Here is a 26,565-nt window from a genome sequence, read left to right as displayed (position 1 = left end):
GCACAAGGCCCTGGGTCAAATCCCAGTGCTACAAAATAAATAAAGTTAATTTTACAATACGCATAAACTAGGTACTAAGTTCTTACTCTTTATAACAGTTGTACAATACAAAACAAAAAATTAGCCATGCGTGGTCATGCACACCTATGGCTCAGGAGGCTGAGGCAGGAAGATCACGAGTTCAAAACCAGGCTCAGCAAAAGCAAGGCATTAAGCAACTTAGTGAGACCCTCTCTCTAAATAAAATACAAAATAGGGTTGGGGATGTGGCTCAGTGGTCAAGTGCCCCAGAGTTCAATCCTCTGCCCCCCTGCAAATTAAATATCAATGGAAACAAAAAAAAACTTTATTACCAAAACAAAACTCTATTTAAAATTATCTTGATGAGTGGTATTTTGCTAAGCTAAATTGCTTTCTCAATATGATGCAATATTGATTGCCAAAGTATAATTTCTTAATTTCAGAATGCCTGCAATATTGCTAGGTGCAGTGGCTCACACCTGTAATTCCAGTGGCTCAGGAAGCTGAGGCAGGAAGATCACCAGTTCTTAGGTGAGACCCCATCTCAAAATAAAACATAAAAAAAAGGGCTAGGAATGTGATTCAGTGGTTAAGCACCTCTGGGTTCAATCCCTGCTACCAAACAAACAACAACAACAAAACCAGAATTCCTGCAATACTATGTATAAAAGGCAGTCTCCACCCTCTCACCACTGTTTACCTTGAAATTACTGCAAACCAAGTGTTATGATTTGGATATGAGATGTCCCCCACTAAGCTCACTGTGACAGACAATGCAGAAAAGCTCAGAGGTGAAATGTTAGATTATGAGATCTGTAATCTCATCGATGGATTAATAATTTAAATAGATTACTGGGTAGTAACTATAGTCAGGTCACTAGGGGCCTGCCCTTGGGGATTATATATTTTGTTCCTGGCTCCTTTTGATAAACCCAGCCTAATTCCCTCTTAAGATTGGAGGCCATCTTGCCACAAAGGCATGAAAATTGTCAGCTCTACCTCCGCTTTGTTCACAGATATATCCTCAACGGTTAAGCTAAGTATCTGTACACTTAGTAGATATTCAAAACAGAAGTATTTATTTACTGAATTAACTAATTAAAAATGAGAAATTGATAAATACTGATGTTACCATCAGGAACAACTGATTTTTTTTCCTTTGGCCTTTGACTTAGAAAAACAGTCTTAAACTTTCAAAATAGATGTCCTTTACCCCTTGAAGAATGATGAAGATTTTTTAACATAGTCACCAAATATACTAGGGTTAATGCTACAGGGGGGAACCTTGGGCAAGTATAAAAATGTATTGTCCAATTAAATGCTGAGCATTTAAAGAATCTAAGAATCTTTTCTAAAAAATATTAAGAGTTCCTGGGGCTGGGACTGTGGCTCAGCGGTAGAGCGCTTGCTTAGCACATGCGAGGCCCTGGGTTCAATCCTCAGCACCACATAAAAATGAATAAATAAAATAAAGATATTGTGTCCAACTACAGCTAAAAAATAAATATTTTTTAAAAATATATTAAGAGTTCTCCTTAATCAGGTTCCAAACCTACAGAAATCCATATTATCTTTTATTTTTACTTTTCATATAATATATATTTTATGAGATGTATTTTTTTTAATTTTTTTAGTTGTAGATGGGATATAATACCTTTATTTTATTTATTTTTATGTGGTGCCGGGGATCGAACCCAGTGCCTCACACATGCTAGGCAAACTTTCTACTACTGAGCCACAACCCAGGCCCTATGAGATGCATTTTTAAGAACTACAAGTACCACTGGAGCACGCAAGGCTTCTAGCTACATAAATATAGCTTATTCATATCCATCAAAATTTTTTCCCTTCAATTTTTTTAAATTTGTTCTTTTTACATATAGATAACAGTAGAGTGTATTTTGACATACATAAATGAAGTATAATTTCGCATTCTTGTGGTTATACTTGATGTGGAGTTACACTGGTCATGTATTCCATATATGAATATAGAAAAGTTATGTCCAGTTCATTCTATTGTCTTTCTTATTCCCATCACCCCTTTCCCTTCATTCCCCTCTATCTAATCCAATGACCTTCTATTCTTCCCTCCCCATTCCCCTTATTGTATGTTAGCATCTGCATACAGACACAACATTCAGCCTTTAGAAATCCTTATTATCTTAAATAACTACCTAAGTATAACTAAGAAAGAGCAAGTAATAAATAAATTATAAGCAGCATTTCAGCATATTGTTAAATATTTAACACTATTCCAAGATGGAGTTGGAGAGTTAACCCAGGTAAATAGGAAAATGTATTTTCTAAAGGAACAGGCCAGAGTTAACAAGTGATAAATCTCACATGCATGGCATACATATGTGCTTAAGTGGTATGGCCAAGCCTTTTTCTTACACCTTTCAACTGCTTATTTCCTCACATTTAGACAACTGTTGACAGCCTTGATTTCTCTTTTATTTAACCATTCTGTCATCATCAGTGATATTCGCCACAGGTGAGAAACTAAATACCCAATGACAGAATTAATGCATAACAAAATAGTAAAATGGAATATACTCTAGCCATCAGATCCAGGGATCTACTCAATAATTTTAAATGTTCTATTTTATCTCCAGTAAGTGAGAAACTGGAATTATACTACTTTTACATTTTAAAACATTACAGAAGTCACAGTATAGTCTCTTACCCATACTAAAATTTATTACGGAATTTTGCTTGATACTTTGCTGTGACACAAAACTCACTTTTTGTTGTTGTTATTAAGCCTCTTTTAGAAAATCCTTTCTTATATCAAATTGAAAAAAGCCCCCTATAAGTGCTGTATTCTCATTTTAACTCCTATAAACATGTCTGCAAACATTTTTTGCAAAGACAGAGTAAATATTTTAGGTTTTGTTGGTCACAGTGGACTATCACTTATATTTTGTTTTTACAATCCTTTAAAAATAAAAATGGGTTTGTAGCTCAGTTGATAGCACATGTGAGGTTCTAGGTTTGATCCTCAGCACCACATAAAAACAAATAAATAAAATAAAGATATTGTGCCTGTGTACAACTAAAAAAAATATTTTAAAAAATAAATAAAAATGGCTAGAGATATAGCTGTGAGGCCCTTAGGTTCAATAGCAAGCACTGAAACAAAAAAAAGAAAGAAAGAAAATAAAAATAAAAATGTAAAAACCATTCTTAGCTCACAAATACTACAAAATCAAGCCTTGACCTGGGGGTTTTCATTTAGATTCTTGCCCTACAGACCATTATAACACTCATCCTAGGGTACTACTGTTTTGTTATTAGGTTATCTTCTCAAAAAAAGTGGATTTCATCGATCTATCCATAGAATCAAACAAGTAGACACTTAAGATACTTGTTACATAAATAAATGAATAAAAAATAATAAATGAATTGCCAGGGAGGGAGAGGGGAAGTGCTGGGGAGTTATACTGGCTAAATTATACTGTTATATTGTGTGCATGTATGAATATATATCAACAAATCCAATTACCATATATAACCCATAATGCACCAATTTTAAAAATGTGGGAAAAAAATGAATTGCTTCCTCTTTAGCATGGCAGCCTTTCAAATATTTGACGATCCTTTCCCCTTACCCCACCCCTTTCATCTACTATGATTTTCACCTCTCCAACAACAGTACTCTAATTTTGTCAACATGTTAAAATGTGGACTTAAATGACTTTAATGATCTACATCATAGAATACTTTAGCACTAACATCTTGATTTAGATAATATAAGCTTATGTTTGAAAAGAACTTGCTGAATCAAATCCTATCACACTTCTCTACAAAATTCTATAAAATCATTTCAGTTAATCCCTTGATGATGTGAAAGGTGCATAAAAATTTATCTTTTTAAAACTAATAAAACTGTTCTAAACCTAAACAAAGGAAAGTAGTAAGATCTACCTGAGTTAAGCCATTTAACCTCTTTATCTCAGTTTTTGGTCTCAAAGCTGAAGATAATAACCTAAGTTTTAAAAAATTCTCAGAATTGAACAAGATAAATACAGACAATTGTTGGTTGGTTTTGGAAACATGTAGTCTCCACTGCTGAGAGAACCAGTCAAAGAATAATATCTCCATTACCCAAGAACAACTCTACCAATTCAGGAACTGAAGAGGCATACCCACTAAAGAGGAAGTGCACCTTTCTGCTTTCTATGAGCACTGGGGCATGATAAAATGAAGGGTAAATGCACATTTGCCATAACTAGACCAGCTGGCCAGTGTAGAAAACAAAAAACAAACGAATCCCTTTGAGTAGAACTCTATAAAGCTCCTCAACTCAAAAAGGATTTACTTATGTACAGGACTAACAGTCCCCCAAAAACTACTTTACAAATAGGAGGTATTACTATTAGTTAAAAAATACAAAGGCATTACCTAGCAATGGAGAACATAAGAGATTTCTGTTTCGTTCCTTTACATGTTCTTCTGACTGGGTCAATATACCTTCCTCCAAAGACGGGAACTCTATCACTTCAGACCCTTCCGCTCCAATGTTAATTCTGGTCTGTGATATATCCAAGCTTTGAGAAGAGTCCATTTCTTGAGGAAAATAATTCCAAGATTCTGTTCTCTATAACAGTGATTTTAAAGAAAAACATGCCACATCATTAAGTGAGTTAATATACATATTAACATTTAGATTAAAATGTCCATCCATGAGTATTTTATGACATTCTCCTAAATAAGTGGAAAAAGTAAAGCTGTTCTTTCTGTGTTTCTTACGTTATTAACTACACTTTCTAATACTAATCATTTCTTAAAGTCCTAAAGAATCGTTGGTGTTTCTGCTATGTTTTAAGTTAGTTCTGTTTCTGCTGTGTTTTAAGATAGTTCATTAAATCAATGGATTTGGCTCTAAATAAGAAAATTTTAGAATTTAATTACAACAAAACTGAAAAATTTTTCCAAACATAAAGGTACAGTACTCTCTACATGTGATCACTTTACTAGTTTCTAGTATTATGGTATCATCCATGAATAGTGATGCATTTGTATCTTTTTAAATACTTATTCTTGCATTAGCAGCTTGATTCAGAATTATGATCTTTAAACTATGGTAAAAGACTAGTATTCCTACTTTCAATTCATCACATTAATAATTTATTAAAATTAATAAGCAATAATGAACTATTTTTAATTAGTAAAAGTAACTAGAAAATGTAATTTAAAACTATATAAACCCTAAATATAAAATTCAGGCTTAAATATTTGATTTCTAGTTCTTAAAAACAAAAACAAACCCATAAAATTGCTGTCAAACTGCTATAAAAGTTTCCAACAAACACTTCCTCTCAATTTCTATACTTATTCTTTTTGACCAGGTCGGGTGGAGTTGGGGGAGTGGTGTTGGGACACAACTAGGAATTGAACCCAGAGGAGCTTAACCACTGAGCCATATCCTAGCCCTTTTTTAATCTTATTTAGAGCCAGAGTCTCTCTGAGTTGCTTAGTGCCTTGCTAAGTTGCTCAGGTTAGCTTTGAACTCAGGATTCTCCCAAACTGCTGGGATTACATGCATGCACCTCTGTGCCCAGCTGTACTTACCTCTTTTTATTTTCAGTTGTAGATGGACACAATATCTATATTTTATTTAATTATTTTTATGCGGTGCTGAGGATCAAACCGAGGACTTCACATGTGCTAGGATGTGCTACCACTGGGATACACAACCCCAAATCCTATACTTACCTCTTGACAGAACAGTAACAAGCAATTCATGAACTGGCACCACATTAATTAGTATCATTGAATTAAATACTGAAAGTAACCAATTTTAAAGGTGTTTTCCTCTCATGTTTGATATTAGTTAATAAGTACATTTTTCCAATCCTGCTATGAAAAGTATTCTTTCATTGTCATTTTTAAATAATTTAGAAATAAGTAGTAACTTTTATCAAACTACACTGTAGCAGCTTTCTTTTCTTTATTTCAACTTAAATATGGCAATAAATTGCTTTATATTAAAACATCTTTGTATTGATTTATAAATTATATTTACTAACATTATTATTTTCATAGATAGTCATAAATAAGATTAATTAGCATTTTAGAATGTTTTGCTTTACTTTCTAACTTTTCTATAGTTTTTAATACAAGAAAATTTAATATTCCTTAAAATTGTAAATATTTTCACTAGTAAATTTATTAGGTCAAAGAGCCTTAGCTAATACTATTTCTCAATTCCTTCTTTAACTATACTAGTCCAGCTTTTTAAAATATAAATCTACTCATTTTTCTTTTTCTTAATTGTAATTGCTAGGAATACATTTATTTTACCATATTTCTTGAATTTAATTTTATTATACTTTCTAATTTATTTGTTTTTCCCTTTACCATGCTTCCTCTACTTGCAGTTTTTCATTATTTATCTAAAATCTTTGGATTCAATTTTACTTTAAAAACACGGATGGCATTGGTTTTTATTATTTTGAAAATAGTCCATTAGTGGACTCTGTCTTCTTCCTTAACCCACTCAAATGCTTTTAAGAGAATATTGACATATTTTTACTTCTAGATAACATAAAATCCATAAGAACAAGATATATTATAATTTAGAAAGATTTTCACATTTTCCAACAAGACTCTAAAAAATCTTGGAGGAGATATTTTCAGTATTTAAATGCATTAGTAAAATGCTTATTTAGTAAAGATTTTAAAAGAAACTCAACTACCCACACATAGTATAAGTTATATAAATATATACAAAGAAAAAAGATTGGAAAGAAATATTTTAAAATATTAATAATACTCATCCATGGCTGTGGAACTACAGAATAGTAGACCCTTGACATCCCAAATTATCTCAACCACTTCTATGATAAATTAGTCAAATATACAACATGAAATTGATGCTAAAAATACACTTTTTACCTTTCTAATACTTGAAAATTAAATCTGAGAATAATTAATTGTAGGGTTTTTCTTCCTCTACTTTGAGAATACTCCATTCAATAGGGGATAGTGGGCCAATGGAAGGTTTTAAAGCAAGGGGATTCCAGTTATTTTGACTCTCACTATAACAAAATCTCTAGGCCCAAATCATCTCTCAATCTCTTTGACAATGACTGGGTCTCTTAGTTCACTCTTCTCATATCCATTAGTCCTCCTACCCCAACCTCTGACCTCCACAAATCACTTATTTTATTTTTATTTATTTAGTTTATTTTTTTATTTTTGGAACCAGGTATTGAACCCAGGGGCACTTAACTACTGAGCCCCATTCCCATTCCTTTTCATTTTTTATTTTGAGACTGACTCACTAAGTTACTTATAACCTAAGTTGCTAAGACTGGCCTTGACCTTCCAGTCCTCCTGTTTCAGCCCCCTGAGTCTCTGGGATTATAGATATATGAGACACAACAACTGACTTACTCTAACTCTTCAACATCAGTAATTCTTTAACCTCATCAAGACAAGTATTCTACCATATTTATGCTTTTTGTTATTTCTCTTATATATTTGACACATAATAATATTACATTTTATGGAATACAATATGACCCAGCATGTGTATATAATGTGTAATGATTGGATGATATGAATGGACATATCTATCACCTCCGACATGTATCTGTTTCTGTTTGTTGGGAACATTCAAACCTGTCTCCTCTAGTTATTTTGAAATATTCGCTTAACTGTTGTCAACCATAGTTATCCTACTGTGATATAAAACATTAGAAATTATTCCTCCTGCTATTCAATTGCACCCTTATACCAAATAATGATCCTCTCTCCATCTCCCTCTCCACTACACCATTCATAGGCACTGGTAAGCACTATACTATTCTTTACTCCTTCCACTTATAAATGAGAACTTCTAATTCTTTATTAATTTATGATTCTTTAATCTCACACAGATAACTATCCTATCACATTTACATTTGTCATCATGTCTTTCTTATCTGTATTTCCTTCTTTACCACTGAGAATTGATCGACATTTTTAGAATCACCACCTTACAGACGCTCTTTATCTTCTTGCCTTCTCCATTGCCTTATTTGCCAGATAAAAGCTAGCAATGGCTGAAGCTTCTCATTGCCTCAATCCAAATGGCAGCACATTGCTAGAGAAACCCCCCCATTAGACAGACTGTTTTTTCTTTAAATTGATGACATTAAACCTCAAGGGTACTCGGTATCACCTGGAACTCCTAATACATTTTCTTGGTGAGTTAACTCTTTCAAGTGACTACTACAGAACTCTCCTTCCTTGGTTTGAACTCGTGACTTCATCTCCTACTCCATTATTCAAAGAACAGGAACTCCCAGGTCTTCTTACCACCATACCTACAACCCCATTGCCTACTAAGATTTCTATCTTATGATGTTAAAAAAAAACTAAAAAAAGACTATCAAAGTCCTTCCCATTTCATCACATTGTTAACAAAAGACGTACTTTTTATTAACTTTATTTTTATTTATTTATATTTTATGTGGTGCTGAGGATTAAACCCAGTGCTTCACATGTGCAAGGCAAGCACTCTACCGCTAAGTCACAACCCCAGCCCCATCATCATTTTTTCAATGATTTCCTTTCCATACTTTGAAAAATTTCTTTCCTACTTTCCTTCCTCCATTTTTCTCTCATTACTGAACCATTCCTCTCACCATGCAAACATGCTCATACTAACTTCTCTTCATAAATTTTAAGTAACCTCTGTTCAACATTCCTTTCCTTTCTACATTATGTATTTTGTTATAATGTTTCTATCATATAAAGAATTTTGGTGTTATACCTTTATAATGTCAAAAGGCCCTCAAATCTCTAAATATATTTGATAGATATAAGGGTGACAAGTTTTTGGACAAAGTTTGAGAGAGAAGGAAAGGTTGAACATAGAAATTTGGGTTGTATATGTATATTTATCTTTTTTTTTTCCCTCTATATTATGTTGCCTGGGCTGGCTTCTACAAACTCCTGGACTCCAGCAATCTTCCTGCTTCAGTCCCCCAAGTAGTAAGGACTACAACCACGTGTCACTGCACATAGCCCAAATATATTTAAAGCCTCAATGTGGATGAGAACAAAAATATTCCAATATTTTAAGCACAAGTTAAAAACTCAAAAAGATAAATAATTCTGTTCTGGTATAGAGCAATCACACCTGTGACCAGCTATGCATTATATGTTCACTATATTCTATTTCAATTTTTTTTTAAACATCATACAAACAAAATTTTCTTCTTGCAAACCACATTTGAATCATACTCCTCAGCATCTTTCGAACTATAATTCTGGGATTTATGAGAGGAAGATAAAACAGCAAAGTATACTAAAAGAAAATAGCCAGGGAAGTAGAAAGAAAAATCAGAAAAACCCAAGAAAAGAAGTGATTTTAAGAAGTTATGCAATGATTAATATTGTCAAATGCTATTTATTACACCTAAGATGAAGATATTTTTGATGTTTACGGCCTGGAGAAGTATTACTGATATCAAGATGGGTACAGGCCAGGGACACTAAACATCCTGTGATACACAGGACAGCCCCCCACAATAAACAATTATTCAGCCCAAAAATGCTAGTAGTGACAAAGTCAAGAAACTCAGTTTTAGTAGAAAACATAGGCAAAAATCTTTGTGGACTAGGATGACACAAAGATTCCTCAGGATACAAGAAAGCATAAACCACAAAAGAAAAAACATCTATAAGCCAATTTCATAAAAACTTCCATTCCTTGAAGACATGGGAATGCAAAGACAAGCCAAGAGTTTCAGAGAAAATGATTACAAGATCCATATATGATAAAGGACTTGCATTTAGAATATATGAAGCATTTTACAAGCTCAACAAGAAGAAAAAACTATCCATAAAAGGAGGTGAGGGTTAAACCCTTCATTGAAGAAGAAAACATGGAAGGCAAATAAGCACATAAAAACATGCTCAGAGGGCTGGGGTTGTGGCTCAGTGATAGAGCACATGCAAGGCCCTGGGTTCAATATTAACCTCAGCACTGCATAAAAATATATAAATAATAAAGATATTGTGTCCAACTACAACTAAAAAAATAAATTAAAAAAAAAAAACATGCTCAGTATCATTCGTCACTAGGTAGATACACATTAAAACCACAATGTGACACCATACATTTTAACATGGCTAAAACATTTTTTTTAAACTGACAATACCAAGATAGAGTAACCAGAACTATCATAAAATTCTGGGAATTAAAGATAGTTCAGCTACTTGTGAAACATTTTGACCTTTTCTTATAAAGTTAAATATACAATTACCATAACAGTGAGCAAATCCATTGCTAGGTATTTACTCAAAAGAAATGAAGCTGTATGTCTATTCAAAAATCTGTATGTGAACAGAATACTATTTAGCATCAAAAATTAAAGAGGACCAAATTATTGATACATGCCACATGGGTCAATCTCAGAAGCATGCACCAAGTGAAATAAGCCTGATACAAAAGTCTACACACTGTATAATTCAGAAGAGGCAAAAACTACAGGGGCAGAAATCCAATCAGCATGGGAACTGATAACTTAAAAAGGGACATAGAGGGCTGGGATTGTGGCTCAGCTGTAGAGGACTTGCCTAGCACAGGCGGGACCCGAGTCTGATCCTCAGCACTACATAAAAATAAAGGCATTGTGTTGTGTCCATTTTTGCACCTAAAAAATAAATATTTTTTTTAAAAGGGACACAGAGAGACTTCTGGGGGATGATAGCAATGTTATATATCTCAAAGGTAATTGGTATTTACATGACTATAGTATTTCTCAAAGCTCAATGAAAGACAATATGCCTCAAAGATTGAATTTTGCTATACTTAATTTATACATCAATAACCCTGACTTTTTAAAAAGAGAGTAAGGAAAAAGGAAATAGTAAAATAGAAATAGACCACAGAATTAGTAACAAAGAGGAGGTATGAGAAGGCTAAAATGGGGTAATGAGATAAAGAACACTGAAGGCTAGATCAAAGACCTAAGAATCTCAGGTACTAGAGAGTACCTTAGTCCACTTTTTCTGCTGTTAAGACAAAAAAAAAAATCACAGATTAAGTAATCTGTTCATTGTTGATTGACTGATTGATAGTACTGGGGATTGAAGCCCAGGAACTTTACCACTGAGCTACATCCCCAGCCTTTTTCATTTTTATGTTGAAACAGGGTTTCACTAAGGTGCTAAGGATGGCCTCAAAATGCCAATCCTCCAGCCTCAGCCTCCCAATTTGTTGGGATTATAGGTGTATGACCCCAGGCCTGTCAGAATGGGTAACTTATAAACAATAGATGTTATTTGATTCACAACTGTGGAGACTGAAAGTCCACGATCAAGGGGTTCCATCTAGTGAGAACCCTGTTAACATCATCATAATGCAATAGAAGGCATCACATAGTGGTAAAGAAATATACAAATACAAGAAAGAAAAGACTGAAGGGGTAAGCAACACAGTGGGCTAGAGGAAAGTTGTATTTCTTGCCACTCCATGACCCGGGTTTCAAATATCAGTTAATATTGCTTCCCTGAGAGATGGGTAAAAGAGGGATTTCACTAAATCTCAATACCAGACAGTCAGAGAGCCTTACAGACAGAACCTTTTGTATATTAAACAGAGAAATAGGCAACATTAGAGCCAAGATGATAGCATTTGTGGCAGCAATACTGCTCCTTGCTGCCACAGCTCAGAGGGAGAGAAAAAGCTGAAAACTACAATGGACGATTGTAGTGCACAAAAACCTGGGATTTCAAGGGCAGCCTGTCTTAGGCTAAACCAGAGGCTATAATGTTTAGTACACAATTCCATGTAGGATGTCTCATGCATCCCAACAGTCCACGAAGCACTAAGGCAGGAGCCGTGGTGACACAAACTCTGCAGGGAGGCTACAAAAACCAGGATTTCTAAGCTCCATCCAAACATGGTCCTGGCAGGCACCTGCCCTGAGACATACTGTGCCTAACAGAAAAAAGTAAAACAGGCACAGAGAGTACTGTACCCAGAACAACACAAGAGAGAGGAAAAGGAGAGCTGGCTCCCTTAATCCCTTGAGTCTACAGGCTCACAGAATCACCTGAAGGGGTTGAGGTTCTGATTACATTTGGGGACTAAGACCGGAAGCCTGGAAAAGAAGGGTCCAGGGGCAATAAAGCAGGCAAATGAGAGGCTCTCCCACCCCACGTGTGAAACCCTGGGGAGACTACTGAGATACAGTCTCCCACTGTAGGTTGGCAACTGATGAGCCCTAGAGGTGCACTGACCTATCTATCAGAGCAGTCACCACCCTGCAAAGCCCCTGAGACCTGACTAAACCTAAGTCCTACCTTTAGGAATTCCACCTATGAGAACTCCTCTCAGAGAACTCTGTAGCAGCCCCACCCTGGGAGTGCATCAAACTGATCAGTGTAGACAAAACTCCAAGTGGCAGTACTTCCCATCCCACCCTATCTCATACTGCCAAGAAGGAAAGCTGAGAAGTTTTCAACTCCAGCTGCAACTCTGTGAGCAACACAAAAAAAGGAAGGATTTAACAACCCAAAGCCCCTATTTTATGCTTAGTACATACCTCCAGAAAAAAACAGAAAGAAAGACAGTTGGGCACAGACAGTGAACATATATTCCCACTGACAATTTTGACCAGCTCAGTGGAAATTATTTCATAATTTTCATCAAGGATCTCTTTTTAGCCCAGAGCAGTGGTGCACACCTATAATCCTAGCAGTTAGGGAAGTTAAGGCAGGAAGACCACGAATTCAATGTCAAGCTCAGTAAAAGGAAGGCATGAAGCAATTCAGTGAGACTTTGTTTCTAAATAAAATACAAAACAGGGCTGGGGATGTCGCTTAGTGGTGGAGTGCCCCTGAATTCCACCTCTGGTTCCCCCTTACCACCAAAAAAAAAAAAAAATCTCTTTTTATTTATTTTCTTTCTTTCTCTCTCGCCGTGTGTGTGTGTGTGTGTGTGTGTGTGTATGAACTGAATGATTCATGAACATTTATGCATATACATGTTTCCTTTTTCTCATCTGTAGCTTTTTTTAATGTAGTTATTTTTCCTTGCCTTGTCTTTTGAGGATAAGGGGTTTTTATTAGTACACTTTGGTTTAGTTTTATATGTTTTTCATTTGTCAGTTTCTCTTGTTTCTTTTCTTCTTTCACTTCTTTATTTTTTACTAACAGCCAAATTCTATTGCTCTCTCTTGCATTCTCCCTTTAATTTTTTACTTCTATTTTTTCTTCTTCTCCCTCATAACTATCATATCCTAAATCTCTTCTGCATTCTCTCTGTTCACCTTTTGAAATTGTAAACTCTTTTCTACCCACCTGGATCATTTTCTTTCCTCTTAATTAACTCTATTTTTTTTTTTTTTTTTTTACTTTTTTGTTTTGGTAGTTTTAATGGACAGCATGCCTTTATTTTATTTGCTTATTTTTCTGTATGTGGTGCTAAGGATCGAACCCAGTGCCTCACACGTGGTAGGCAAGTGCTCTGCCACTGAGCCAGAGCTACAGTCCATTAACTCTACTGTTAACATCTTGTAGCACTAATTGGCTTATATATCACCTGTCCCCACCATTAATGCTGCTGCGATGATTACTGCATAGATGCCATAGGTGACTCCTATTGTTTGATTTAATGCCAATATAATACATGATTACTTACTGCTTTTACTGATGGTAATTGCTGATCCAACCATTTCTGTTTATTGTATCAATTAACGTTGTAGATGTCATAGTAGGAATAAGTATTTAGTTCAATGCTATAAATTGTTTGCTTTGATTGTTGCAATTATTTTTCTCCTCCTAATTTGTGAGGTACTGTAACCTGCACGGACACTACAAGTTGATAGGGTAGAAATTCTGCTACTTCAGAACCACACTGTTAGATGAGTAGGCACACAAACAATATGAAAAAGCAAGAGAACAAACCATCTCAAACAACCCAAAGGTCTCAACAAGAGACTCCATGACACCACAGTGGAGGAATATCAGAGAAGGAATTTAGAAAGTTCATAGTGCAACTGTTCTACAAGTAAATGATGATGTAAGGAGTGAAATCAGAGAGAAAATACACAAGTGAAAGAACACTTCAACAAGAAGATAGAGATTCTGAAAACGAATCAATCATAAATCCTCAAAATGAAGGACTCAATAACCCAAATTAAAAATTCAATGGAAAACATCACCAATAGACTAGACCACTGGGAACACAGATTTTCAGTCATCAAAGATAAAGCATATGATGTTGAACATAGAGAAAACATATTAAGAGACAATGAATGGAATATTCAAGAAATATTGGGTAGCATTAAAAGGCCAAATTTAAGATATATAAGGATAGATGAAGGCTCTGAAATACAAAGTAAGAATGCACAATCTTTTCAATGAAATAATATCAGAAAAATTTCCCAGCCCTAAGAAGGAAATTGAACTTCAAATCCAGGAGGCATACAGCACTCCAAATATACAAAACTACAATAGATCCACCCCAAGGCACAGTATTATGAAAATGCCAAACATACAAATAGCAATAGAATTTTTAAAAGCAGCCCAAGAAAAATGAAATGGTCGCATTTATATGGTAAACCAATCCAAATCTCAACTGATTTCTAAACCCAACCCTAAAAGCTAGGAGATCTTAGAATAATACATACCAAGCTCTGAAAGAAAATGGATGCCAACCAAGAATACTGTACCTAGCAAAATTAAGCTTCAGAATTGAAAACGAAATAAAAACCTTCCACCATAAACAAAAGCTAAAAGAATTCACAACTAGAAAACCTGCACTACAAGACATACTCACTAAACTATTTCATGAATTAGAAATGAAAATTAAAAATGAAAACCAGCAGAGGGAGGACAGTCTATCAAACGAGTGTCAAATTCAAGTTAAATTAGAAATAAATCAAAACTTCAGGGAATAAAAATCATCTCGCAATAATAATAATTTAAATGGAGTAAACTCATCCATCAAAAAGCATAGGCTGGCAGGTTACATTAAAAAAACAGGACCCAACAATATGCTCTCTCCAAGAGGCTCACCTCACAGGCAAACACATGCACAGACTAAAAGTAAAAGTATGGGAAAAAACATACCACTCACAAGAATCTCATAAACAAGCAGGGGTTTCTGTTCTCCATATATCAGATAAAGTGAACTTCAAGCCAAAGTTAATCAGAAGAGACAAAAACAGTCACTTCAAACTGTGTTAGGGAATCATACAACAACAGGAAATAACAATTTTTAATATTTGTCCCCCAAATAATGGAGCATACATAATCAAAACCCCTCTCAATGCCAAGAATTAAAAAGACCACAATGCAATAATACTGGGTGACTTTAACATACCTCTCTCATTACTGGATAGAACATCCACACAAAAACTAAACAAAGGGGCTGGGGTTGTGGCTCAGCGGTAGAGCACTCACCTAGCACATACAAGGCCCTGGGTTCGATCCTCAGGACCACATAAAAAATAAATAAATAAATAAAGGTACTATGTCCAACTACAACTAAAAAATAAATATTTTTTTTAAAAACTAAACAAAGAAGCTACAGAACTAAAAAGTACAATTAATAATTTAGACCTAACCAACATATATAGAATATTTAATCTATCAATGACTGAATATACTTTCTTCTCAGTAGCACATGGAACATTTTCTAAAATAGGCCACAAAGAAACTCTTAGGAAATACAAAAAATATAGAGAGACAATACTCTACATTCTATCAGATCAAAATGGAATGAAATGAGAAATTCATAAGATAAAAAATAGAAATTAAACCTGGAGACTAAATAATTCACTATTGAATGATCAATGGATAACAGAAGAAACTAGGGATAAAATAAAAAATACATTAACACAAAGGTAAATGAGAATAGTGATACAACATATCAAAATCTCTAGGACACAATGAACACAGTGCTAAAATGAAGGGACACAACTTTGAGCATTCACTAAAAAATAAAAAGATACTAAATAAACAATCTAATGTTACATCGCCTGGCCCTTGAATAAAAAGAACAAACTAACACCTAAATCAATAGAAGACAGGAAATGATTAAAATCAGAGCCAAAGTCAATGAAGTTCAAATCTAAAAAACATTTCAAAAAATCGACAAAAAAAAGTTCATTTTTATGTACCTTACCAAGGCTAACCAAATGAAAGAGAAAACACAAATTGTTAAAAATCCGTGATAAAAAAGGGAATATCTCCACAACACTACTATCTATTCTGAAACTAATTATTGAAAACTTGTACTAAAGGCAGAAGATCTTAAAACATTGACAAATTCCTAAACATATATGCCCTACCCAAATTGAACTAGGAGGAACAGAAAATTTAAACAGATCAATTTGATGTAAGAAATATAAAGAAGCCATCAAAAGACTACCAACAAAGAAGAGCTCAAAACCAGATGGATCTCAGCAGAGTTCTACCAAACCTTAAAAGAAAAATAAATACCAATCCTCCTCAAATATTTCCATGAAATAGAAAAGGAGGGAATCCTTCCAAACTCATTCTATGAAGCCAGTATCACCTTGTTACCAAAACCAGACAAAGATACGCTAAAGAAAAAAAAACTTCAGACCAATATCCTTGATTAACATAACCATTCCTGTCTTGTTCCAGTTTTTAGAGGAAATGCCTTCAATTTTTCTCCATTTAGAATGCTGTTGGCCTGGGGCTTAGCATAGATAGTTTGTACAATGTTAAGACATGTTCCTATTATCCCCAGTTTTTCATGAAGGGGTGCTGTATTTTGTCAAATTCTTTTTCTGCCTCTATTGAGATGATCATATGATTCTTATTTTTAAGTCTATTGATGTGATGATTTCCGTATGTTGAACCAACCTTGCATCCCTGGGATGAACCCCACTTTATTGTGGTACACTATCTTTTCAGAATGTTTTTGTATTCTATTTGCCAGAATTTTATTGATAATTTTTGTATCTATGTTCATCACAGATATTGCTCAGAAGTTTTCTTTCCTTAATATGTCTTTGTATGGTTTTGGAATCAGGATGATATAGGACTCATAGAATGAGTTTGAAAGTGTTCCCTCTTTTTCTATTTCATGGAATAATTTTTATTAGTTGTTCAAAACATTACAAAGGTCTTGACATATCATCCATGGAATAACTTGAGGAGTATTGGTTTAAGTCTCTTTGAAGGTCTTGTAGAACTCAGCGGTGAATCCTTCTAGTCCTGAGCTTTTCTTGGTTGGTAGGCTTTTGATGACATCTTCTATTTCGTTGCTTGAAATTGATCTGTTTAACTTGTACATATATCAGCCTAATTCAGTTTGAGTAAGTCATGTCTTTAGAAATTTGTCTTGTCTTCAAGATTTTCTACTTTCTTTTTAATTTCTTTTTAGTTGTTGATGAACCTTTATTTTATTTATATGTGGTGCTAAGAATTGAACCTAGTGCCGCACACATGCTAGCCTAGTGCTCTACTCCTGAGCCACAACCCCAGCCCCAAGATTTTCTATTTTAATTCGAGTACAAATTTTCAAAATAGTTTCTAATTATCTTCTGTACTTCTGTAGTGTCCATCGTGATAGTTCCTTTTTCATCATGGATTTTAGTCATTTGAGTTTTCTCTCTCCTTCTCTTCATTACCGTGGCTAAGAGTTTGTCAATTTTATTTATTTTTTTCAAAGAACCAACTTATCGTTTTGTGTTTTCAATTGTTTCTTTTGTTCCAATTTCATTGATTTTCAGCTCTGATTTTAATTATTTCCTGTCTTCTACTTTTCATGTTGATTTGTTCTTCTTTTTCTATGGCTTTGAGATATAAAATTAGGTTATTTATTTGTTGACTTTTTCTTCATTTAAGGAATGAACTCCATACATGTGGTTTCCAGCTTATTTCTTTCACTTGTTTACTGTAATATCCAGTATGTTTTTATTTATCTAATTTTGTATTCAATTATAACCAGGGGTATTGAGTATATGACAAATGTATCCCTGGTGCTGCAGCAGACCTTACTTCTTTTCTTTTGGACAAGATAACACTGTGAGTCTCCCTTCTTCCCTCTAATTTGTTTTCTCCTTCCTTTAACCAGCCTTTTGCTGCCCTTTCTTTTCATCCTGCCCTACAACCATATGCACAGTCTTCTCTCTTTGTGACTGTTACAAAAGGTTACTCTTCAAGATTGAAATCAGGTGTTTGACCAAATAGGGGGAGATTTTTCTTTTTATTTCAATACTGAAACCTCAGCAAAGTACTTTTCTTTTTGTTGTTTCCCCCACAGACCCATCAGTCTGGGAGAGCACTGGAAGTGAACATCATGCTGCCTAAGATGCCAGGTTCTTTGTATATTATATAAAATGTATGTAAGGCTCTCTCCATTTGGGCTGGGGTTTGCATTTTCCCCTTGGCTGTTAACCAAGGGGAGAGGTGATCAGGCAGGTGGTCCTCACCCTGCCTGGCATGGGCAGGTGGTCCTCACCCTGCCTGGCATGTGTACAGACGCCAGCCACTCTAGTAGGCAGGGTGCTGTCAAGACCTTGAGGTGGGGTGGGGGTCAGGGGGATTCTTTGAAGGGAAGAAGTTTCACTTCTTTCTCAAGTGAAGTGTTTACACCTTACTGTAACATTTGAACTTTCACAAGCGATGTAATAATTTTGATAATAAAACTCTTAACCATAATTTTAGAAGTAAATTAAATTAAAAATTCAAAACAAACATAAGAGGCCTGAAATAGCTAAAGCAATCCTCAGCAAGAAAAGTGATAAAAGAGGCATTACAGTACCAGAACTTATATTAACTACACAGCTGCAGTAACAAAAACACCATGATACTGACACAAAAACAGACATGAAGACCAATGAAACAGAAGACGTAGAGATAAGACCACAGAAATACAGTTATTTCTTACTAGACAAAGGAGTCAAAAACATTCACTGGAAAAAAGTGTATGCTGCCTTTCCCCACTACCTGTTCCGTTCCCTTCCCTCCACTGATCTTTCTGCCATTTACCTAAAGTTATTTTTTTAAATTAATTTCTTGTGGATATACATGATGAGATTCACTGTGGTGTATTCATATATGTACATAGAAAAGTTATGTCAGATTTATTCCTTTTCCTATCCCCTTCTTCTCCCTTCATTCCCCTTTGTCTAATCTACCAAATATTGATTCTTCACTCCTGGCCCCCTTATTGTGTGTTAGCTTCAACAAATGGTGCTGAGAAAACTGGAAATCTATATGTAGTAGAATATCTCACCCTGCACAAAACTCAACTTGGATAAAAAAACCTATGAATAGATCAGAAATCCTGCACACACTGGAAGAAAATGTAGGCCAATACTCCAGCATATTGGCTCAGGAACTAACTTCCTTAACAAGACTCCTAAAGTGAAAGAGGTAAAATCAAATATCAATCAATGGGATGGCATCTAACTAAAAAGCTTCTTCCCACCAAAGAAAACAAACAAGAGCATGAAGAGAGAGCCTACAGAATGGGAAAAAAATCTTTGCCACCTGCACCTCAGATACAGCGCTAATTTCCGGGGTATATAAAGAACTCAAAAAGCTTAACACACACCAAAAAAAAAAAAAAAAAAAAAAAAAATCACCCAATCAATAAATGGGCAAAGGAATTAAACAGACACTTCTCAAAAGAAGAAATACAAATGGTCAACAAATATATGAAAAAATGTTCAACATCTCTAGCAATTAGAGAAATACAAATTAAAACTACACTGAGATTTCATCTCACTCCAATCAGAATGGCAGTTATTAAGAATAAAAGCAACAATAAGTGTTTGCAAGAAAAAGGGTATATTCATACATTGCTGGTAGGACTGCAAATAGGTGCATCCACTCTGGAAAGTAATGTGGAGATTCCTCAAAAAACTAGGAATGGAACCACCATTTGACCCAGCTATGCCACTCCTCAGTTAATATCCAAAAGATTTAAAATTAGCATACTACAGTGATATTTAAAGCAGCTCAAGTCGGAATAGCTAAGCAATAGAGCCAACGTAGATGCCCTTCAACAGATGAATGGATAAAGAAAATGTGGTATATATACACACAATGGAGTATTAATTCAGCTATAAAGAAGAATGGCTTTATGACATTTGCCAGTAAATGGATGGATCTGGAGACTATATGCTAAATAAAATAAGCCAGTCCCCAAAAACCAAAGGTCAAATGTTTTTGCTAATATTTGAAAGCTAACACACAATAAGAGGGATGGGGGTGAAGAATCAATATTCAGTAGATTAGACAAAGCGGAATGAAGGGGATAGGAAAAGGAACAAACCTGACACAACTTTCCTATGTACATATATGAATACACCACAGTGAATCTCATTGTGTACATCCACAAAAAATTAATTTTTAAAAAAATCACTATGGATAAAAGGCAGAAGATCAATAGAGGGAAGGGAGACCCCAGTACCTCTGAGGCAAGGGGAAAGAGAGGTACTGGGGTCTGATATAGAATAAGATATATTCCATGCTTGTATAATTATATCAAAATGGATTGTACTGTTATGTAGAATTTAAATGGAGGAGGAGGGGGAGGGGGAGGGGAGGGAGAGGGGAGAAAGGGCTGAAATTGCTTTGGTTTTACAACAAAACTACCCTCAAGATAATGGACCTTAATCCTTTCATGAGACTCAAGCCTTCTTGACCAAATCAGGTCCTGAAATTCCCACCTCTCAAAACTATTGCACTGTGGATTAAGTTTCTCATACATGCACTTTGGGAGACACATTCAAACTAAATGGGTAATGTACGTTGAAGTAAAAAAAAACTAAGAGAGTAAGACAACGTAGCAAGAGCTATAGTTTCCAATGAATAGAGAGAGGTAATTCACATGATGGCATCAAGGATAAATAATGCACAGAATAATCAGAAGGAAAAAAAGAAGAAAAAGAGAAAGTAGAATAATATTTGGCTATTCTAATGAACAGAGGCATAAAAGCAAAATTGAAATGCTTTAAGTTTCATCAGGGTTCATATTCTATAAATCAAGAAAAAAAGAAGGCATCAATTTTTAAACCGTGCTCTACCATAAACATTCTACTATGGTTTGGACATGGTTTTCCTCTAAGAGTTCAGGTGTTAGAAGCTTGGTCCCCAATGTGGTAGTATTAAGAGGAACCTTTAAAAGGTGGTCCTAATGCAAAGTAATTAGATCATTACAGACACTTGTCCTCAGAAGAGATTAAAGCTAATATCACAGAGTGAGTTTCTTCTCATGAAAGTAAGTTATTAAAAATAGCTAGTTCTTGGGCTGGGGTTGTGGTTCAGTGATAGAGCACTTGCCTAGTGCAGAGGGGGCACTGGGTTTGATCCTCAGCGCCACATAAAAACAAATAAATAAAATAAAGTTTAAATTCTAAAAAAAAAAAGATAGTTCTCATGACAAGCTGTTATGAGAGCAAGACTGGTTCCTACCCTCTGTTGGCCTTTCTGACTATCTGATCTCTTCTGTACACATTCCCACCACTGTGAAGCCATCTACCATAAGGCCCTAACCAGAGCTAAGCATATGTCAGTACCATGCTCTTGAACTGCTACAATTTTGTATGGTAAATAAACCTTGTTTTGTTTATAAAATGCTCAGCCTCAGGTATTTTGTTACAGTAACACAAAATAGACTGATACACATGTTCTCAGGGAATATCAATCTATTTAGGAATATAAACTGTATTAGTCTCCTAAGGCTACCATAAAAAATGAAAAAAAAAAAAAATAGGTGACTTAAAACAGCAAAAATTTACTCTTGTTTCCAAAGCCAAAAGTCTGAAATCACGGTGTTGCCTCTCTGAACCTTCTAGGGGAATTCCTTTTTAATTTGCAAAGCCCTGGCATTCCTTGGCTTCTAGAAGCATAACTGCAATCTCTGCCTCCAGCTTCACATGGCTGTCCTCTCCCTGTGTGTTTTTCTCTTCTCATGGCATTCTCTTACAATGATCCCAGGATATTAGATGAAGGGGCTATCCTACCCCGTTGTGGCCCCTTAACTTAATAAGCACATCTACAATCAACTTACTTCTTAAAAGGTCACATTCTGAGGTACTAGGCATTAGGATTTCAACACATCAATAAGGGGACACAAAATATTTAACCCATAACAATTCCCTTTTATTTAATGGCCCCTGAGTAGTCTGATCAGGACTTACTCTTAACTCCTCTCTCTCCTTTTCTATCTTACATTTAATAGGTACTCACTGCAATTTAGAAGAAGTTGGAGATACTGGAAGAATTCTCAATACTCAAGTTACTAGAAAATCAACCTTCAATATTTAAACATATGACTAAGGCTACATTTCTTCCAAAAGACACATGAGTTTTCCCCCATCTGCTCTTGATTCTTCTATTTCTTCTAAGTTTATGACTACGTTCTAGCTCATTCTCAAAGCATGGTCTGAGGATCCCTGGTGGTCACTGACAAGCTTCCCGGCAATCAATGATGGCCACCCTTTTCTAACCATATATGGCAGGTCAGATTTCCTTCATATACTTAAACCAAAACAAAATATCCCAACAGACTAAATGTAAAAGCACATGTAAAAACATAATTATGACAGTTAATTTTATTTATCAAAATGAGTGAATCAGGTAGTAATCACATATTTGGTTAAACATTACTCTGGGTGTGTTTAAATGAGAAGACTAAACAAAGCATTTGCCCTCCCCAATGTGGGTAGACCTGATCTAATTGTGTAAAAGACCAAAAAGAACAAAAGGAAGTCAAAAGAGGATTAGTTCTGGCATCTCCAAGCTGAAACACTGGTCTTCTGCCTTCAGACTCAGACTGGAACTTACACAATCTTACCTAAAGATTATCAGGTCTTTGAACTCAAGACAGAAACTATATACTGTTTTCTGGGTCTTCAGCTTACAGATGTTGGGACTTCTCCCAGCCTCCATAATCATATAAGCCAATTCCTTAAAATAAAGCCAATTTGTGTGTGTGGTATGTGTATATATATCACTATCCTATTGTTTCTATTTCTCTGAAGAAGCCTAATACACCAATAGTCTCCAATTAAACCATACATTAAAGAAATCTATAAAAATATTAAACAATGCTATTCTCCCTTTCTTTTTGAGAAACAGTCATTTTTCATTTTAAAACACACTTTTGGTAGTATTATAAACCTATTTTATAATTCTTTTTATTGGTGGTACTGAGGATCAAACTCAGTGCCTCACATGTGCATGGTAGGCACTCTACCACTGAGGTATAGCCCCAGCCCCCCCATTTTGTAATTCTAAACTAAATATATTTTTTAAAATTTATTTCATGCTAATATATACATAACCCATGTAAAAAGATGCTCTTTCGAATACTTGAAGATTGCAAAGGGTCCTAAAGACAAAAAATAAAGTGTTATGGGCCATGCTAAATGGGCAATGACCAAACAGACTGTATTTTACCCTGAGACTCCATATCATGTAAAAAATGCTTCTTCCATGGGAAAGCCCCACCTCGGTACCCATTAATAGTTACCTAGCACAGTGTACTTGGCAACACAAAATAGTAATTCTTATACAATGTAAAATTATTCTCTTTCCTTTCCATTTTTCTTGGGCAATGTACCTTGTCAGAGATTGTCTAGACATTAGTAACCATTTTCTAACTTGTACTGAATTAGGGTCATTTTGTCCCAGTTCCCTTCTGTTTGCTTGCTGCTATGCCAACCTGGAAAGTCCTGCAGGAAATACCAACGTACCCATTGCATTGTCTCGCAAACTGCCCAATCCAGCTTCTGTACCTGCTTGCTTACAGCTAAGTCAACCCAGATGTAATTTTTGCCTTTAAATATCCTAAAATGCTCAGTCTTGGGGCTGTTCCTTGCAGAGACAGTAATGGGTCCTTCCTGCGGGGAGCAGTCGCTGGCTGGCCGGCTAAATATACACTCTTCAATTTGGGCAAAATTGGGACTTGGTGTGTTTTCTGAGTGACCTGCCCCACAACAAAAGTAAACTGCTATTCCATATAAAGTTTACAAAGAAAACTGGAATAGTAACTTACCTCTTCTCACTTCTTCATAGCAGAATTTCTTGTATACAAACCAAAAGAAAAATAGTTTGCCAATTCGTCCCCAGACATACCTGATCATCCCCAGAATCCCACTGAACTGTTGTTTCTGATGAGGCTACATTACTATCAGAAATGTGTTTTCTAATATCACTTTCATAAGATGACTGTTGCCAAATATTATCGGTCAATGGAACAACCTGAAAGTCAAAAACAGACTTACATTAGTAACACAACCACTGCAATTATACAACAATAAAAATAACCTAATACACAAATGTACTTCTCAGTTTATAAACCATTTACACATAAATAACATTTTGGCTTCAAAACTTCTATCTAATTTATTATCCTCACCTAAAAATAAGGATCCAGGGACTTAAGATTACCCAGTTAGGACCAAATATGCTTTCCAATAAACCACAGCAGTTCCACAGTTCCATAACCTCCTATATCTATAGAGGTTAAAAAAAAAAGACAAAAACAAGCAATTTGTCTATTTTTAAATCTTACTGCTTATAGCTAAGGCATTGATTCTAACAGTAGGGGTTAAAATCAACTCATAACACAGAGAATGAGAACAAAAGCCATGACCTTTGTGTGAAGTCAGAATTGGAAAAGAATTCTCCTGCCTGTTAAAAAAGGAAAGAGAAGTTGTAACCATTTCCCAAGGTTAAACCTGTGCAAATGGCAAAGATCAAAGGAACCAAACAAAATGACCTGGATCAAACCACCCCCATTCAGAGAAGTTTCCAATAAGCCTGCAGAACAAGAACCCAAAGCTTCGCATATGAGATTTTGTTCTAAAAGATGGCACAGTGGCAAGGAGGAAACAACCACAAAAACAACAGAGAGAACAGTGCAAAGAGTAAACAAAATAATGTTCTCTATAAAAACAAGATTACAAGACAGACAAGATGGTGGATTAGTGGGAGTGGGGAAAATTAATACTCAAGGTCACAAAATATCAAAAAGTACTGGGGAAAACATGGAGTAGCAAATCCCAGGATTGGTGGGGCAGCCTGCCCTGGCCCGATCCAGAGATGTTCGACCCATTAAGCTAGAGCACAAAAGTCACAATCTGCCAGAGTGCATGGGGAGCCCAAGCATTTTAATACCTCTGTGAGACAATGGCACAAACTCCACCCGGAACTTATATCCCTGAGTTCAGGGATGAAACCAACACTTGAATCTGGCAGACACCAACAGCAAGATGTAAACTGAGACTAGTAAAGCAGAAGAATTTCTGGCACTAAGAATTTCTGCCACAGGCTGGGCTTGTGGCTCAGTGGTAGAGCGCTCGCCTCGAACGTGCAAGACCCTGGGTTCGAGCCTCAGCACCACATAAAAATAAATAAATGAAATAAAGGTATTGTGTCCAACTACAACTAAAAAAAGTAAATATAAAAAAAAAAAAAAAAAAGAATTTCAGCCACAAAGACCATTTCGCCTGGGAGTAATACAGATTAGAGAGGCCTGAGAAAGCTCGTCCTCCCTTTCCCCCCTTCAACCTCACAGCACCAAAGGACCAGTGGCAGAGAGAAAATGAACAGGCGGGCAGGGTGACTGAGCTCAGTGATCGGAAACAGTCATTGAAAGACCAAACAAGGGCAGTGTCCCTGAACACTGTTCTAAACATCAGAATCTTCAAAATACTGACTCCCTCTTCCCAGGAGTGGTGCCCTGGAGAAAGTAGTGGGGGTACAGTCCTAGAAGTAGTTGATTCACTAATGCCCGAAAACTCCCCACACAATATCCCTACACCATAAAACACCTAGGGCTTACCAGACCTAATCCCCACCCCTGGGAGCTTCACTTGCAGAAATTCATCTCACAGAACACAGCGGCAACAATACCCTGGAAGTAAAGACAAAAGCATCTTCCACAGCTCTTCATCCCATCCTGCTATGAAGGGAAGCTGAGAAACAAAAGGGCAGTTTGGCACAGACAGTAGGCAAATACTCTCATTGATATTCTGTTATTTTGTTTTTGTTCTATTGTATTGTTTTTGAATGTATACTGATTGATACATGATAAACATTTATGCATTTGAACTCATACATTTTTGTGTCTGCTTTTTCATTTTTAGCTTTTCTTGAAAGCAAATATTTTTTCATAGGTTAAGATTTTTAATTACTATATTTTGGATTGATTTTTTTAATGTATCCTTCACAACTGTTTTCCTTTGTTTCTATTTGTTCTTGCCAACAGCCAAATTCTATTGCTCTTTCTCACTCTGCCTTTAATTCTTTTACTTCTATTTTTTGTTCTCCCACCTCATAAAAACATTGTCTCCTCTGCATTTGCTCTATTTACTTCTTGAATCTACAGACCCTTATCTACCACCCCATCTCTTCTTCTTTCCTCTTAAAGAACTCTATCTTCAACTGGACACTTAGACATATTCATATATCTTTATTGTTTCTCATTTCTAGCATTTTCTTGAAAGTAGTTATTTCTCATGGAACAATATTTTGAAGACTAAGATGTTTGATTAGAATATATTGATTTTATTCTTGTAATCTTTTACTTCTCTATTTTTT

General features: G+C 35.4%; 1 protein-coding gene across 1 annotated transcript in view; it reads right to left on the bottom strand.

Moving 5' to 3' along the window:
* Positions 1 to 26,565, bottom strand: part of Alms1 (ALMS1 centrosome and basal body associated protein) — a 215,807-nt gene that overhangs the window by 154,827 nt on the left and 34,415 nt on the right. Inside the window, exons 3-4 of the mRNA XM_071601714.1 lie at positions 24,097 to 24,222; positions 4,426 to 4,621 (exon numbers count right to left, since the gene is read on the bottom strand). Of these exons, the coding sequence (XP_071457815.1) occupies positions 4,426 to 4,621; positions 24,097 to 24,222 (322 nt within the window). The remainder of the gene's footprint in view (positions 1 to 4,425; positions 4,622 to 24,096; positions 24,223 to 26,565) is intronic.

This window comes from Marmota flaviventris, chromosome 14 (genome assembly GCF_047511675.1).
Source record: "Marmota flaviventris isolate mMarFla1 chromosome 14, mMarFla1.hap1, whole genome shotgun sequence".
Taxonomy (NCBI): domain Eukaryota; kingdom Metazoa; phylum Chordata; class Mammalia; order Rodentia; family Sciuridae; genus Marmota; species Marmota flaviventris.
Note: the sequence above shows the minus strand (reverse complement) of the source record. Positions and strands in the feature narration are given on the sequence as shown.